General features: G+C 42.5%; 1 protein-coding gene across 3 annotated transcripts in view; it reads left to right on the top strand.

The window, feature by feature from the left end:
- Positions 1-17409, top strand: part of traf6 (TNF receptor-associated factor 6) — a 46939-nt gene that overhangs the window by 22083 nt on the left and 7447 nt on the right. For all 3 annotated transcript variants that reach the window (XM_043706225.1, XM_043706227.1, XM_043706226.1), the window contains 3 exons: positions 5439-5589; positions 6675-6833; positions 12676-12747. In XM_043706225.1, coding sequence (XP_043562160.1) covers positions 5439-5589; positions 6675-6833; positions 12676-12747 — 382 coding nt within the window. The remainder of the gene's footprint in view (positions 1-5438; positions 5590-6674; positions 6834-12675; positions 12748-17409) is intronic.

The raw sequence follows: 17409 nt of genomic DNA, 5'->3' as shown, positions 1-17409 counted from the left end.
TGAATGGTTAAATGACACTAAGAAAATGAGCAAGGTCTGTGAAGTGTTCTGGAGAAGGTCACATTTGGGAATACTCTTTAATACTTCAACCAGGCACACTCAGTTGAAGTAAATTTCCATTTTCAAACAATGATAAGTCTCATACAAAGCAGCAATCGCAGTCTGCCTCCTGACAGTCCAACATCATCTACTTGAATTATTCAAAAGTTTCAATTAAATATTACAAATAACAGCAAAATGGGACTCGTTCACAAGAAATTAAACTCGCAGACAATTTTGATGGAGAACTGTACAGTCATGTTTGCTTGTGGGTTATCGTGTATGTTTTAGATTAGATTAGATTAGATTAGATTACTTACAGTGTGGAAACAGGCCCTTCGGCCCAACAAGTCCACACCGACCCGCCGAAGCGTAACCCACCCATACCCCTACATTTACCCCTTTTACCTAACACTACGGGCAATTTAGCATGGCCAATTCACCTGGCCTGCACATCTTTGGACTGTGGGAGGAAACCGGAGCACCCGGAGGAAACCCACGCAGACACGGGGAGAACGTGCAAACTCCACACAGTCAGTCGCCTGAGGCGGGAATTGAACCCGGGTCTCTGGCGCTGCGAGGCAGCAGTGCTAACCACTGTGCCACCGTGCCGCCCGAGTACTCTCAAAGATTATAATTTTGTTGCAGTCTGTGTTCCTCCACATAACTGATATTGCTGAGCTTTCACATATTGCTCAGGGTTAAAGGGTATTGGGATCATTGGTCATTCTCCAAGTCTGCCAGAGGACGTTCCAATAAGGAAAGGCCATTTTTCTCTGCATTTCAGCCAGCAGCAGTGAGACTGTCATTGGCACAATATTCTCTAAAGCTGTTAACACTCATGGCACACCTTCTTACAGGTCTTTCCTTGTTTAAAGCACGCTCCATTTTAGTGCACTTAGTAAATAACAGAATTTACCTAAATGACACTGCCTCCATTTTCATTCTAATGTCAAGAAAGGTGCATGTTCAGCTAGTTGTTTTTCCCAACATACCTACACTTAGATCACTCCACAATCTAACTATTGCCCTTTGACATTCAGTGGCGACACCATCACTGAATCTCCATTGTCAACATTCTGAGGTTACCATTGACCAAAAACTCGCCTGCATTCACCATTTAATATAGACACTTGGAACACTGCCGCAAATAGCTCACCACCTGACTCCCTAAAGCCTGTCCACAATCTGCAAGTCAGGAGTATGATGGAAAAGTCCCCATTTGCCTGGATAGGTGCAGCTCGAACAACACTAAAGGAGCTCAACATCATCTGGGACAAAGCAACCCACTTGATGGGCACCATGTCAACAAACATTCACTCCCTCCACAACCGACACTCAGTTGTGGCCATGTGTATGATCTATAGGATGCACTGCAGAAATTTGCAAAAATTGGTTAGACAGCACATTCCAAACCCACAACCAGTTCCATTTAGAAGGACAAGGGCTGCAGAATAATGGGAACACCACTATCTGCAAGTTCCCCTTCAAGCCACTCACCACTCTGACTTGAAAATTTCTCGACATTCCTCACTGTTGCTGGGTCAAAATCCTGGAATTCTTGCCTACCAATATTGTGGGTCTACCTAAAGCACATGGACTGCAGCAGCTTGAGAAGGCAGCTTACCACCACTTTCTTCAAGCGCAACTAGGAACTGGCTATAAATACTGGCCAGCCAGTGACACTCGCGCTCAATGAGCGAATAAAATCAAATGCCACAATAGTAAATACTTTGAGGAATATTGGGAAAATTGTATTGTCATGAAGGCTGTCCTGATGATGCGATAAAGGTTCTTTACATATCAGAAACTGACAGCTTTGCATCTGTTCTGGACCTGGAGCTTCTTGGTGCTAAGAGCAGAATAATGGATTTTTCAGTTTAGGAAGCAAATGCTGAGACACACCAATCACCCCTAGCTGTGTATGATGCTGTGAGTGAGAGAAAATTGCACCCGTTCCTTGCCCCAGTAAGTACAACCTATTGTAGTGTATTACCTCATTTTAATTTTTTTGCAAAATGAAGAAGGTTCTGGTTTCGAGTCAGGAATCGGTTTGTGTGTAGAGAAGTATAGGTTGAAGATAAAGTTAGAGCCCAAGACCCATGTTTCCTTCAGAGTAAACAGTTTGTTTAGATGCCAAGCTTACAGAGTGTTTTTGAGGATGGGCCTGCCCAGGCATGTGGGGTGTATTCCTTCACATTCCTGGCTTGTGCTTTGTAGATTGTCAAAAGGCTTTGATGAGTGAGGAAATGAGTTACCTGCGACAGAAATCCTAGCATCTGAACTGCTCTGGTAACCACTATACTTAAAGGACTAGCCCAGTTCAGTTTCTTGTCAATGGTAACCCCCCCCAGGATATTGCTGACTGGGGATTCAGTTATTATAATGCCATTGAATGTCAAAGTGAGATAGTTACATTTTCTCCTTGAGAATGGTCACTGAGTAGCACGTGTATAACATGAATGTTGCTTGTTACTTCTTAGCCCAGCCCTGGATATTGAATTTGGATATGAACTGCTTCAGTATCTGAGCAGTTTTGAGTGATACTAAACATAGTGCAAATATTGGTGAACATCCCCACTTCAGATCTTATAATGGAGGGAAGGTCTTTGCAGCAGCTGAAGAAAGTTGGAACCAGGACACTACCCTGAGGAGCTCCTGCAATGATAACCAGTATTGATCCTTTGCTTAGTGTGGCCCAAACCAGTAGAGAGTTTTCTCTCTGAGTCCCACTGACTTGCTTGGGCTTCTTACGTCATACTCAGTCGAATGCGACCGCTGTGTCAGTGGCAATCACTCTCTCTTGTCCATGTTTTGAATTAAGGTTGTATGAAATCAGGAGCTAAGTGGGCCCACAGAACCCAAACTGAGTGTCAGTGAGCAGGTTATTGCTAAGTACGTGCTGTATGGTAACACAGTCAATAGCCCGTGTCATCACTTTACTGATGACCATGACTCCTTGTTATTTTCAGACCTTGGGCAACTTTTATCCCATTTTCTTGATTTACTGTTCCAAAGTTCTAATGAACAAAATGAGTTTGCTGGCTGTCCTGTATCTGTGCATTGAGTTTAATCTTAACAAGTTACTTTACTCTGGATTTATACAACTCCCCAAACATTTCATATCCGTCTTCAGCTTCTGAAAATGATATGAGCAGTTTTGGTTCCTTGTCTAAGGAAAGATATACTGGCATTGGATATCGTCTAGTGAAAGTTCTCTAGGTTGATCCCCACGTTGCCTTGTGAGGAGAGGTTGAGTAGATTGGCCCTATGCTCATTGTTTCCTCTTATGGGAGAGTCCAGGACCAGACGGCATAATTTCAGAATAAGGGCTCACACATTTTCAGACAGGTCAAGAGGAGTTTCTTCTTTGAGGGTCGGGAATCTGTGGAATTCTTTTATCGCAGAGTGCCTAACAGATTAGGCCCTTAACTATGGTCAAGACTGAAATAAACAGATTTTTAATCTGTAAGGGAATCAATGGTTATGAGGAAAAAGCAGGAACGTTGTGGAGGGGATTGTCCGATCTGACAGGATCTTGTTGATGGGATAAATGGCCTACCTCTACTCCTATGTCTTGTAGTGTAATCATGTCAGCAAACCGTACGGACTAATTAAAGCTTTACTTTTTAAAAAAAAATGTCAATTTTTTAGGTTGACTGTTGCTTTAATATCAGTCCTAATTCAAGATTTGATTGGGTTTCTGAACTAGAAACCCCAATTGAAAGGAGAGGTATTGGAGACGATTACTGGTTTGAGATGGATTCAAAAGAGCAGAAAAGGACATTGCAGTAGAGTTTTAGGGAGAGAGTTCCAGCCTGTGGGGCCTAAATGCCACTCAAGGTGCGGCACCCGAAAGAGGCTGGAATTGGAGGCATGCAGAATTCCTCTAAGGCCAAATTCCATGAAGAAACTTAATCTTCAAAGTGATAGGAGGATAGTGTAGTGGGTCAGCAAACCCAGATTGTGGGGTAAATTAGGACTTTGCGTGGTTCTCAATGTTACCTCTGGCCCTGACCAAAAGTATAAATGAGGGGTTCAGATATCACTGGACCGAGGCAAAAACTGAAGCTGTTAATGTTGCAAAGGTAGCATGAAGAGGTGCTGGGAGGGCATGAGGTGGGAAGCTGGACTGAATAGGGCACCAAAGTCACTGAGAATGAATGTGCAATAGTGAACTTGGAGGGGAATGGAAATCGGTGGCTGGGGCAGAAAACTAAAGGTACTTTCTCAATGTTTTTATACACATACAGTTCCCCATTTGATAATCTGTAAGTCCCTGTGTGTACCACATGGAAACAATGTACAATCTACCTGGCTATGTCAGATCGCTTCACAGTTCATGTAGTGTTCGATTCACCTGAAGCATGAGGTTACCTGTAGAACAGATTTTTGCCTTTCCTCAATACATGCGGTGACTCAGTGCTGGCACACTCCCCTCTGAATATTTGTAGGCTTTTGCTCAGAAAGGTGAACAGCCATCTACCTCAAAGAATGTTTCCTGCTGCCACCTTTATGTTCGTTGTCCAGAATGGCCCCTAACAGCCTCAGGCTGTTTGTCAGAGTTTGCATCCTGCTGCATAATGAGTTTGTCTTTGCCCCTGTAATACCAATAAACACTGTGTGAGAGGGAGCTGTTGCGTGTTGGTCAAGCCTTCTGTCTCCTACTGGGTGGGTTCAATTTCCTTTAACCAGGAGTATAAGTAGAATAGAAATAAAAATCTAGGAAGAATGTGGTTTTTATTTCTATTCCTGATATTTTAAGCTTGTGTTAGAGCCAGGGGAGCAGTAATATTACATGAAATGTGAACAAAGTATTCCGGGACTGATGCAGTGGTTTTTCACAGTTTTTATACACAGGCTGCCCTTGTGTTGCGAGCAGATTCCGCTCTGGAATCCAATCGCAAGTTGATTTGCACTCAAGTCAGAACACCATGCAGGACAGTGGAAAGGAGCCATTCGTAAACACAGAAAATGTCGGGCTCCTTTTGTCAGTATGAACTCTCACAAGTCAGTTGTTTTTAAACTGGGGACCCCGTTGTATAGTGTCAGTCTTGCTGCTGGGTCTCACTGCTCAATCAGAAGGATGTGGGTTGAAGCCACATTCCTGAGTATTCCTGGCTGAGACTTTGGAGCAGAACTGAGGGAGGGATGCACTATCGCTGGTGCTGTCCTTTAGACATGATGTTAAAATGGACTTTGGCTGGCCCTTCATGTGAATGTAAATTATTCCTCAGCACTATTCAAAGAAGACCAGGAGAATCCTCCCCAGTTTATGGACCACTGTTTATCTCCCAGTCAATACCATCAAAAACCCATTGCTGCAGGGGTGGGGAGTGCAAAAAGAGACTTGCATGAGGCTTTTAACTACACTTGTTATGTTTTATGAAATCTTACAGGGATGCTGGACACAAGTGCCCTGTGGATAATGAGATGTTGACCGAAGCCCAACTTTTTCCAGATAATTTTGCAAAACGGGAAATTCTTTCCCTTATAGTCAAGTGTCCCAACAAGGGCTGCTATCAGAAAATGGAGCTACGACATTTGGAGGTTAGTTATTTTTTATTACCCATTGATCAGGGCTATTGTCACCACTCTGATTTATTGATGTTGATTATTTTGTTTTCTTTAACAAGTTGCATACCTAATTCATATTGGACAATACTTGCTGAAATAAGAGAGGGAGCTCCCTGTTTTAAACTGTATGGTTTTTCCTTTAAACTTAATTTTATTCTCCATCTACAGATGGTCAATATAAACTCCACAAGGTCCGTTGTTTCTCAGTGTGATGTCAAAGCACCAGCCAGTTTCAGTATGTCACAGCCCTGCCTAGTGTGGTAATTGACTCTTCAGATTCACTCTGATTTGGACCTTCTGTGGTCATTAGCTGCACAGCCCTTATCAGTGCACTTCCACACACAACTTGATTCTGAATTAGCGGCAAGACTCAGTCCATTAGGGTGGCACGGTGGCTCAGTGGTTAGCACTGCTGCCTCACAGAACCAGGGTCCCAGGTCCAATTCCAGCCTCGGGCGACTGTCTGTGTGGAGTTTGCACATTCTCCCCGTGTCTGCGTGGGTTTCCTCCGGGTGCTCTGGTTTCCTCCCACAGTCCAAAGATGTGCAGGTTAGGTGAATTGGCCATGCTAAATTGCCCATGCTAAGTTGCCCAGATATGCTAGGTGTATTAGTCAGAGGGAAATGGGTCTGGGTGGGATACTCTTCGGGGGGGGTTGTGGAATGGTTGGGCCGAAAGGCCTGTTTCCACACTGTAGGGAATCTAGTCTCATCTAGTCTGATCGTGAAGTGGGGAGAGGTTGCAGTCAGGGTAGGAGCAAGTGAAGTTTGACAAGAGCTGAGCTGGTTTAAACAAATACTGCTCAGTATTGTGGGCAATACAAGTTTCCTTACTGCTGGGGAAAGCGTTTCAATCACCATTTCAATCAGTTATAGTCAGATTGCTCTGATGTGACCAAAACTCAAGGTCATCTCTGGGCGGGGAGAGCATTATTGACCTGCTAAATAAAATTTAAGCTAGGTTTTGGTGTCAGCTGTGTATTTTTGATGACTTACAGCAGTAAGAAATCTGGGGGTTTCTTTGCTAGTGAGCCTCCTTGTGTTGTGTGTGTGTTGCAGGAACACCAAGAGCAGTGCGAATACACCTTTGTTGACTGTCATCAATGTGATGCTTTGCTCTGGCGAAAGGAGCTGCAGGAGCACATGGAATCGGACTGTCCTAAGAGACGTGTTGCCTGTGAGAACTGTGCCATGCTGATGGCCTTTCAGGACAAAAAGGCAGGCTACCTTTCTTTTTCAAACCCTGTCACTCCACATCTCTACCCTCCTCCAACTGGGAAAGCAGGCATCCCACCTGGTCTGTGGTCTTCCTGCCATTAGCAGATAAGTCCAGTATCACTTCCCCATTCAAAAATGTTTTTGTTTTGTTCCCCTTTCTTCATTGTTCTGGTGTGATAGTTGCTGTTTCCGATATTCCATAAACATGGAGGCTGAAAGACGTCTTTTCGCAGGATTCTGCCCGTTTGCTGCTCTTAAGGACGGCACATTGGCTCAGTGGTTAGCACTGCTGCCTCAGAGCACTAGGGTCCCAGGCTCGATTCCAGCCTCGGGTGACTGCCTGTGTGAAGTTTACACATTCTCCCCGTGTCTGTGTGGGTTTCCTCCGGGTGCTCTGGTTTCCTCCCACAATCCAAAGATGTGTAACAGGTTAGGTGAATTGGCTATGCTAAATTGCCCGTAGTGTTAGGTGAAGGGGAAAATGTAGGGGGAATAGGTCTGGGTGGGTTACTCTTCAGAGGGTCGGTGTGGACTTGTTGGGTCAAAGGGCCTGTTTCCACACTGTCGGGAATCTAATCTGAAAAAAATGTGTCTGAGAGAGTGTCATCACTCTCGCTGTATCCACTCCCTGCTCATTCTGCAGAGATAAAGAATTAGGGGCCAGGAGAGATGATGGATGTCAGCTATGTTAGAACTGACTGGTGGCTCTGCTCTCCATCAGCACCAACAAGGTCTAGTATTTATGTGTTCCCTTTCACAACGTCAGTGGCCATGCACTCAATGAAGCAGTTCCTGAAGTGTCGTCAGGAACATGGCTGATAATTTTTACACGGCAAGTTCCCACGTACAACAAAGTGATAATGACGGGGCGGTATTTTAGCAATGAAAGAAAAATACTGCAGATGCTGGAAACTTGAAATAACAATAGAAACTCAGCAGGTCTGGCAGCAACTGTGGAAAGAGAAGTGACTTAACATCTTGAGTCTAGTGTGAACTTTCGGTTTTGAAAAAAAAAGGTCCTATCAGATTTGAATCTTGACTCTTTTTCTCTCTCCACAGATGCTGTGGGACCTGCTGAGATTCTCCAGCAATTTCTGTTTTTACTAATAATTTAGCAGTGTTGGTTGTGGAGTAAATATTACTCAAGGCATCAGCAAGGTGTCCCCTGATGTTTCTCAAAATGATGCTGTGGGATCATTTGTGATCATCTCAAGGGAAGATGGAGCCAAGTTTATCTTTTCATCTGAAAGTCAGCTCCTCTGTTTATCAGTACTGTATTGAAGTGTGTCAGCCTAGATTATATATCCAGGTCATTGGAGTCAGATATGAACCCGTAACCTTCTGACATAGCAGCAAGAGTGCTACTGCAGCCTCATGACTGAGTTCAGAGTTTACACAGTGTATGATGATCCCCTAATCCTGTTTTTTAATGGAACCTTAATGCCTTACACTTCTTGACTTGACTGTCCTAACACAGCATTGTCATCGTACTCAACAACAGGAAAGTGACTTTATTTTGTTGATGTAATACAAATAGCAGAGGATAAAATGTATTGGATAGCCCATGTAGTGTTATCAGTGTTTGTAACATGTAGGTCACACTCCAGTTTTTAAGTAGTAAGGTTGCATCTTAAAGTCAGTCTGCTGATGTGCTGCTGGTGAAGTTTTTATTTTGCATAAATTGAGCTGTGTACTCTTGGTAGCCCTGACACAAAGCAAAGGAGGAAATTTGATGGAAGTCACCTTGGGTCAGGTATCTCACTTAACATTGGCTCTTGTGAAGTCAGCTACCTGGCCCCTTTCCTGCAAAGGCCTTTGGTGGAGGCAGTTTCAATCGCAGCATTCAGATGGGAATTACACTGTTGTCCGGAATGGGAAGAACGTGTAGGATCACTGAGGAGGCGAGAGAGCAGCACAAAGTGAATTGCTCATTTGAAGAGCTGGTGCGGGCACGATGGACCTAATGACCTCCTCCTGCACTCCAACAATTCTGTGATGAGGTGAAGATAAAATAGTTATAACCAGACTTCCCTTGATGCTGGGTCTGCTGTTGCTTATAATTTGTCTCAACGATTTGGATGAGAATATAGGAAGCATGCTTAGTAAGTTTGTGGATGACACCAAATTGGTGGTATGGTAGACAGTGAAGAAGGTTATCTAAGATGACAAAGGGACTTTGATCAGTTAGGCCGATGAGCAGAGGCGTGGCAGATGGAGTTTAATTTAGATAACTGTGGGTTTTTCATCTTGGTAGGTTAAACAAGGGGGAAGCCTTATGCAGTTGATGGTAGGGCACTGGGAAGTGTTATTGAGTAAGAGTGACCTAGGGGTTCAGGTACATAGTTCCTTGAAAGTTGCATCACAGTTGGACAGGATGGTAAAGAAGGCAGTTAGCATGCTTGCCTTCATTGCTCAGACCATTTGAGTGTAGGAGTTGGAATGTCATGTTGCAGTTGTCTCGGCTGTTGTTAAGGCCACTTCTGGAGTGCTGTGTACAGTTCTGGTCACCCCGTAATAGGAAGGATATTACTAAATTGGAGAGGGTGACGAAAAGATTTGCAAGGATGTTACTGGGACTGGAGGTTTTGAGTAATAAGGAGAGGCTGGATAGGCTGGGACCTTTTTCACTGGAGCCTAGGAGATTGACGGATAACCTAATAGAGGTTTTGTAAAATCATGAGGGGTACAGATAAAGCGAATAACGACGGCCTTTTCCGTAGGATAGAGGAGTCCAAAACTAGAGGGCATAATTTTCAGGTGAGTGGAGAAAGGTTTTAAAGGGAGCTCAGGACAACCTTTTCACACACAGGGTGATTCATATGTCGAATCAACTGTCAGAGGAAGTGATAGACGTTGGTACAGTTACAACGTTTGAAAGACACTTGGACAGGTACATGAATAGGAAAGTTTTAGAGGGATACAGGCCAAATGCAGGTGAATAGGACTAGTCCAACTTGAAAAACGTAGTCAGCAAAGACGAGTTGGACGAAAGTGTCTGTTTTGGTGCTGTCTGATTCTATAAATAGGGTTCTTTCGGCCACAATATCATGGTGATTTCTAAATTTAGTCCTTAAATTGACTTGAACTTGTGCTATCTGCAGGAGTCAGGATAAAGGATGATGGCTGCATCCTGTGGGCTCAATCATGAGCTGCTAATCTTTTTGAGGAAGGATGCCAAGCCAGAACAATGTGCTCCCTCAAATTAAAGTTAAATAACAGTTTTTCAAGAGGACAGACTTTTTACTCACTAATTAGTGGGTGGTTAATAATGGTAGACGACTGGCAGATTTCCTGGCTCCAATGATTGCATTGTACAGTGTGGTGCAAAAAGGAAGCAAAAATTAGATTTGAAAATTAAAAATCAGTTAGAATTGAACATACTGTACTTGCGCAACTCTGCAGTATCTGCACCAGGGGGCAGTATCTCACAATTAGCCTTAAATCAGAATCTGTACTTTAATTGGTTTAGTTATAGAAAACGCAAGCCAAATGCATTCTATCCAAAACTTTCCCTTTATATTCTTTATTTTTACCTTTTTGTGCCAGAAATAGAATTATCTATGTGTGTAGTCAGTAGACTACAAACCAAGAGGTTTACGTTAAATGTTTTTGGTCATCGTTGAAAGCCGAATACTGTTTTATTCTTCTACCCATGATGTTTCTGCTTCTCACACACTGAACTACTGAAGATTTTATGTAGTAATCATTTATCCAATGATTAGCTGGTCAACTTATGGACACTCTCAACTACTTAACTACTTAACACCTCATAACATAACGTCTTACACCATACAATAGACAGAACTACTATTACAATCTCTGCACATTCCAGTAATTTCTTAAACATGAACGCCGCTATTGACTGAAAGAATTACTATGGCAAAGAAAGTCTATGCCATAACATTTCACAAAACACTTTTCGTCTTTTTAAGAGTACCTACTCTTTAAAAACGAAAATCTCGACGTAATGTTCCCCACGCTGTTGGTTAGTGAGTCAAAATTCAAACACTTCTGGTTTCAGCTGCTTTAGAATTGCTGACCCACCCTTGAGTTGCTCATTTGAGTGAAATCACACAAATCAAATCCAAAAGCAAAAAAACTCAGTAATTTTTTAAGTTTTCTAAATCACGTGTACAGAGATGTTTTTGCATACCTCTGGAGCAGGTGGGACTTGAAACCTCCTAGCTCAAAGGAAAGGGCTGTGCCACTGCACCACAAAACACCCTCAAATCTCTCTGTAATTTTCTTTTTAATCAACCTCTTCAGACATGTTATGACACACCTATAGAGCAGGAGGGACTTGAAGGCTCAAGTCTCCTGTCAAAAGTTGGGCTATTACCACATTGCAACAAGAGCCCAGCTCTCTCTAATCTATCCTGTGGATGTCCCAGATGGGGATTTAAACTAATTGCCTCCAATTCTCAAACTGCCCCTTTGTTCTGGATAACTCAAAAGATTTTTAAATAATGGCCATCCTGCCTCCATGACATTGTTTAATGTCCACTTCCAATTTCTGAACTAATTGTTGATTTGCAATTGCTCGAGGCTTCTTCATCAGTTTCTGAAACTTATGTTTTCATTTATCTCTCATGTAGTTTGAGAATTAAAGACTTAAAAGTTATACTTTTAAGTTATACTTCTAAAACATATCAGTCCTGAAATTAGCAACAAGGAACACTTTAATTATCCAAACACTCCCATTTATCTCCACTACGTGACATTCCATTGACCAAAACCCTTCCAATTTTCCTTACATTATATTACCTTCCAGTAGCTCATACACCCTTACATTGTGACAACTTTATTGGGAAATGTATGCCAATAACCATGCCCCATCATCCCTCAAGTTGTCATAAAATGCATAAGTGTGTAAAATCCCAGTGAGAAACTAAAACGATCAATTTGCCTGACTCTTATTCAGGGCAAAAGCAATTCAAACTAGGTTTTGTCAGTAACAGAAGTAACTTGAGCAATGACAAAAGGATTTTGAATTTGCTACTATGCAACTTCAATTTTACACCTTCAAAATCCCCCAAATACACACACATGCACGCGCACGCACGTACACACACAATCACAATTAAGTCAGACAAAAGACAAACTTGAACACATACAATGGATTAAAAATATATATAGGGTAAAAACAGTTCCAAATATCAGAAGTCCAGATTAGAGGCTGGAAAGTTATTTTCTAACAGTCCTTTTAAATTTTGCAAGGACAACTTGTTGCTTGTAGGGTGACAGTCATTCTGCAACTTAATGGTTAATCAGATGGTCATGGGTCATTTCTTGTTTTGGAATTCTTTCTTTTAAGCTTTTTTGGTGCTTTTTATTCCCCTTTTTTCCTGCATGCAGCATGCAAGATGGATGTTTGCTGTCTGCAAGCTCCAGTTGTTTTCCTCCTCTGCTCTGGCATTTATGACTTTATAGCACTCTGCAGCTCAACCAATCAGAGGACTGGTGTCAAGCCAAATTTCCTTCACTCAAAACACTCTTGGTACTTGCTCAGTCTTAAGTTCTTACAGCTTCAAAAGCAACATTGTATCACAACTTAACAATATCCAACACTTGATTTTCAAGTTGTAAAACTTGCTGGTTACCCAGGCCCCTCGGTTCAGGGGTAAGGACACTACTACTCCACAGGAGGGCCCTTATGCGATCTCTTAAACTATTCATTCCTAATGATGCAGAATTCCTATGGACCAAACCTCTAGCCAATTTCAGTGAATTGACTATAATGTAGACAATATTATCCAGCAGATAAACCCTGATCTTGATTCCTAGTCTGCATGAATGTTGCTGTTTGGCTTTTATTGAACTGTGCATTTTGTTTACGATTTAGGGTCATGATCAGAATTGTCCTTTGGCCAACGTTACCTGTGAATACTGCAACATGGAGCTAATCCGAGAACAGGTGAGTGGACCCAGTCAGATGCAGTGGTAGATGCAGCCAACATTATGAACTGGCAAAAATTATATACCTGAAAGACCGAAAGTTTATTGTATTATTGCAATCTCCGTGATGTCTGAGTAGTCAACTGAGGGTGGTAAGTGCTCTGCTGGTAAGTTTTATGTAAGGCCAAGTTGCCTTATTATTTAAGTGGTTTGTATTGTAAATTAAGTATAATAGTGATGTGTATACCCCCACATTATGTTTCTCTTACTTAGTGTGTGTTTTTACATTGATTATCAAACCAGATGACAAAGACACTGGATGTCAAACCTGACTCCAAGATATACTTCCCAGCACATATCCACACCACTGCCTCTAACTCTGTAACATTACTGAACTCTATCCTTCAATCAGCTTATCTTCTGTTGAAACTCTCAGCTATTCCTTTGTCACTTCCACAGCTGACCATTCCAATACCTCTGTTGATCCTCTGTATAGCTGAGACAATCCAGACTCCAATGCCAGTGTCTTAACTCATGCCACCTTTTGATTATCCGAAATACAGTCAGTTCTTGTGCAACCCGGCATTATAGAAAAATTGCGCTTTAGAGACAGCGCTTAAACTGTTGCCGCTGTAATCGTGTTACGGCCAACACATGATTTAAAAGTTTGCGCTGTAGAAACAGCGTGCCCAATTCATCAATCGCGTTACAGTGAACTCACATTGATGGAACACACGTTATAACAGAGCGACCCATATTTGATCAATCGGCACATACCTGGTGCCGGTTAATAAAACTTTTACTGCTCTAACAAAAATCCTAGACAGAACCTTTCTGAATATAATTCACCTATTGTGGGCAAAGCCATATGTCCTCTGGAAATGGCAGGCGAGTTGCTGCCTTAAACCTTGGGCAGTCTGTGGAAGCGTTTTGACAAAACTTTCACACACATGAAAATGCTAGTTACAGCAAAAGCAGTGGATCCTAATAACCAGAACTGGCTGTGGTGCTGAAGACTTGAGATCTAAATTAGCCGTGCCTTTATCCAAATTGTTTCCAGCGCATTTATAACACTGACATCTATCTGGCAAAGAAAGTCACCTTGCTGTACATTTAACATGGAAAATAGGCCGGATTCAATCTGACCAATTATAACCTACTCGTCTATTGTCAGTAGCTGAATTGATAGACACTTCATTGACAACAGTCATACTTGCGGGCAAATATATTGCTCACTGATAGCAATGACAGTAACAATTCATACAGCAGGTTAAGTTATTTCAATGGATTGTTGTTTCAAACCTTGACAGTAAGCCATATAATTGATATTAGAGGGTTGGTTTTAAGGAGCATCTTAAAAGAGGAAAGATAGGGAGAGAATTCCAATGTTTAGAACTTTGACAGCTTCAAACACAGTTATCATCATCAGACTGGTTAAAACTGAGGGTGTTCTATAAGTCCAGAAATGGAGGAGCACACACATCTCACAGAATTGACAAGTTAGAGGGACTGCAGAAATTGGGAAGGGACAGGCCAGGGTGGGACTTGGAAACAAATTGAATTTTAAAATTGAGATTTTGCTTACCTTGGGGTCATTGCATGTCTGTGAGCACAGAGCTGCTGAAATGTGATGACAGCTATGCCTTGACGTGAGTTAAGACACTGGCATTGGAGTCTGGATTACCTCAGCTTTACAAAGGATCGACAGGGGCATTGGAATGGTCAGCTGTGGAAGTGAGAAAGGAATAGCTGAGAGTTTCAACAGAAGATAAGCTGATTGAAGGATAGAGTTCAGTAATGTTACAGAGTTAGAGGCAGTGGTGTGGATATGTGCTGGGAAGTATATCTTGGAGTCAGGTTTGACATCCAGTGTCTTTGTCATCTGGTTTGATCTAATCAGCTTGCAATTGAAGTGGATGGATTTGATGATTAAGGAATGAAGTTTGAAAGAAGAGCTTTGGCTTTCCCAATATTCATTGGGAGAATTTTTTAGTAAGGTTGTATATGCAAAACTCTCCAATTTATCTATCTTTTAGATCCAGGTTGACAAAAAGCACAAACCAGGTATAGCGAGACATACTGTTTATTCCAAGTAAATAGGTTCCAGCTCCAAGTAAATAATTGTGAACATTGACATATAATTGTACTAGTTAAAACTTAACTCTCTTTTATAAACTTTCCCTACACACATACTTGCAAACAGACAGAGAAAAGTAGATGCTGTGGATGAAGGGAAAGACTGGGAAGGCTGTTCAATGGTCTCTGAACTGAGGAGCTCATTTTGGTTTGGCAAAATGTACTGCTCCTTGATCTTCTTTCTCCAGGGACTTTCACTTGTTTACAGGAGGCGCAGGGTGACCGGTTCACATTTATAAAGGTTGCTGACATATTAGTTAAAGCTTACCAATTAAGGCAACCTGATGGGGGGGAAATAAAGTGGCAGTTTATTTCCCCCCCATCAGAGTGGTTAAAACTGAGGGTGTTCTATAAGTCCAGAAATGGGGAAGGGACAGGCCAGGGTGAAGGACAGTTCCTTTCTTTCCAGAGGTCCAGTGGCTTCAGACCAAACATTCACATCCACAAGCTGTTCAGCTACCTAAGAGCCAATCACATGACTATTGGCAGACGGAAAGCCTTTGTCATCAGTAACTGGTGACCATTTCACAGACCAGTCAACTAACAGCAATGTAAACAATTTAAACAAATGTAGGTAACTTGCTTTTAAAAGTGCAGTAGTCCATTCCACATCTTTGGCTTTTAAAACAGTCTTTTTTTTTTCCCATTTCACTTAGAGTCATAGAGATGTACAGCACGGAAACAAATCCTTCAGTCCACGCTGACCAGATATCCTAACCTAATCTAGTCCCATTTGCCAGCTCTTGGCCCATATCCCTCCAAACCCTTCCCATTCATATATCAATCCACATGCCTTTTAAATGTTGCAATTGTACCAGCCTCCACCACATCCTCTGGCAGCTCATTCCATACATGCACCATCCTCTGTATGAAAAAGTTGCCCTTTAGATCCCTTTTAAATTTTTCCCCTCTCACCCTAAACCTATGCCCTCTAGTTCTGGACTTCCCCACCCCAGGGAAAAGACCTTGTCTATTTACCCTATCCAAGACCCTCATGATTTAATAAACCTCTATAAGGTCACCCCTCAGCCTACGACGCTCCAGGGAAAACAGCCCCAACCTATGCAGTCTCTCCCTGTAGCTCAAATCCTCCAACCCTGGCAACATCCTTGTAAATCTTTTCTGAACCCTTTCAAGTTTCACATCATCCTTCCAATAGGAAGGAGATCAGAACTGCATGCAATATTCCAACAGTGGCTAAACCATGCACGTACCACCCTCTGTGTGAAAATGTTGCCCTTTAGGTCCCTTTTGTATCTTTCCCCTCTCACCCTAAACCTATTCTGGACTCCCCGACCCCAGGGAAAAGACTTTGCCTATTTATCCTATCCATGCCCCTTATGATTGTACAAACCTCTATAAGGTCTCCTCTCAGCCTCCGACGCTCCAGGGAAAACAGCCCCAGCCTATTCAGTCTCTCCCTGTAGCTCAGATCCTCCAACCCTGGCAACATCCTCGTAAATCTTTTATGAACCCTTTCAAGTTTCACAATATTCTTATCAGTGTTGTCACTGGCTGTGGGATTTTATGAAGAGGTTAGACCCTGTTGTGAACTTTCTACTGACAATGACCTCTGATGTAAAACACATCATATTTTCTTTAATGTTACATCTGAGAGTCACTGGATATGTTGCTGCTGTAATTTCAATTTGAAATCCCTATACCTGTATTAGTGATTGTGAGGCTTCCTCTAAAGTGAGGAGAACAAATTACGTGATGTACTTGTGGTCGAGGGTTAGTCTGAACTGCAGTAGTAGGGGAGAAGACCATAAGACATAGGAGTGGAAGTAAGGCCATTCGGCCCATCGACTCCACTCCGCCATTTAATCATGGCTGATGGGCATTTCAACTCCACTTACCAGCATTCTCCCTATAGCCCTTAATTCCTTGTGACATCAAGAATTGATCAATCTCGGCCTTGAAGCCATTTAGCGTCCCGGCCTCCACTGCACTCCGCAGCAATGAAGAAATGTCTCCGCATTTCTGTTTTGAATTTATCCCCTCTAATTCTAAGGCTGTGCCCATGGGTGCTAGTCTCCTCGCCTAACGGAAACAATTTCCTAGCGTCCACCCTCTCCAAGCCATGTATTATCTTGTAAGTTTCTATTAGGTCTCCCCTTAACCTTCTAAACTCCAATGAATACAATACCAGGATCCTCAGCCGTTCCTCGTATGTTAGACCTGCCATTCCAGGGATCATCCGTGTGAATCTCTACTGGACACGCTCCAGTGCCAGTATGTCCCTCCTTAGGGGTGGGGCCCAAAACTGGACACAGTACTCCAAATGGGGCCTAACCAGAGCTTTATAAAGGCTAAGTAGCACATCGCTGCTTTTATATTCCAACCCTTTTGAGATAAATGACAACATTGCATTCGCTTTCTTAATCACGGATTCAACCTGCATGTTTACCTTTAGAGAATCCTCGACTAGCACTTCCAGATCCCTTTGTACTTTGGCTTTATGAATTTTCTCACCGTTTAGAAAGTAGTCCATGCTTGTATTCTTTTTTCCAAAGTGCAAGACCTCGCAATTGCTCACATTGAA

This window comes from Chiloscyllium plagiosum, chromosome 16 (assembly GCF_004010195.1).
Source record: "Chiloscyllium plagiosum isolate BGI_BamShark_2017 chromosome 16, ASM401019v2, whole genome shotgun sequence".
Lineage (NCBI taxonomy): Eukaryota > Metazoa > Chordata > Chondrichthyes > Orectolobiformes > Hemiscylliidae > Chiloscyllium > Chiloscyllium plagiosum.
This window is presented reverse-complemented; position numbering and strand designations above follow the sequence as displayed.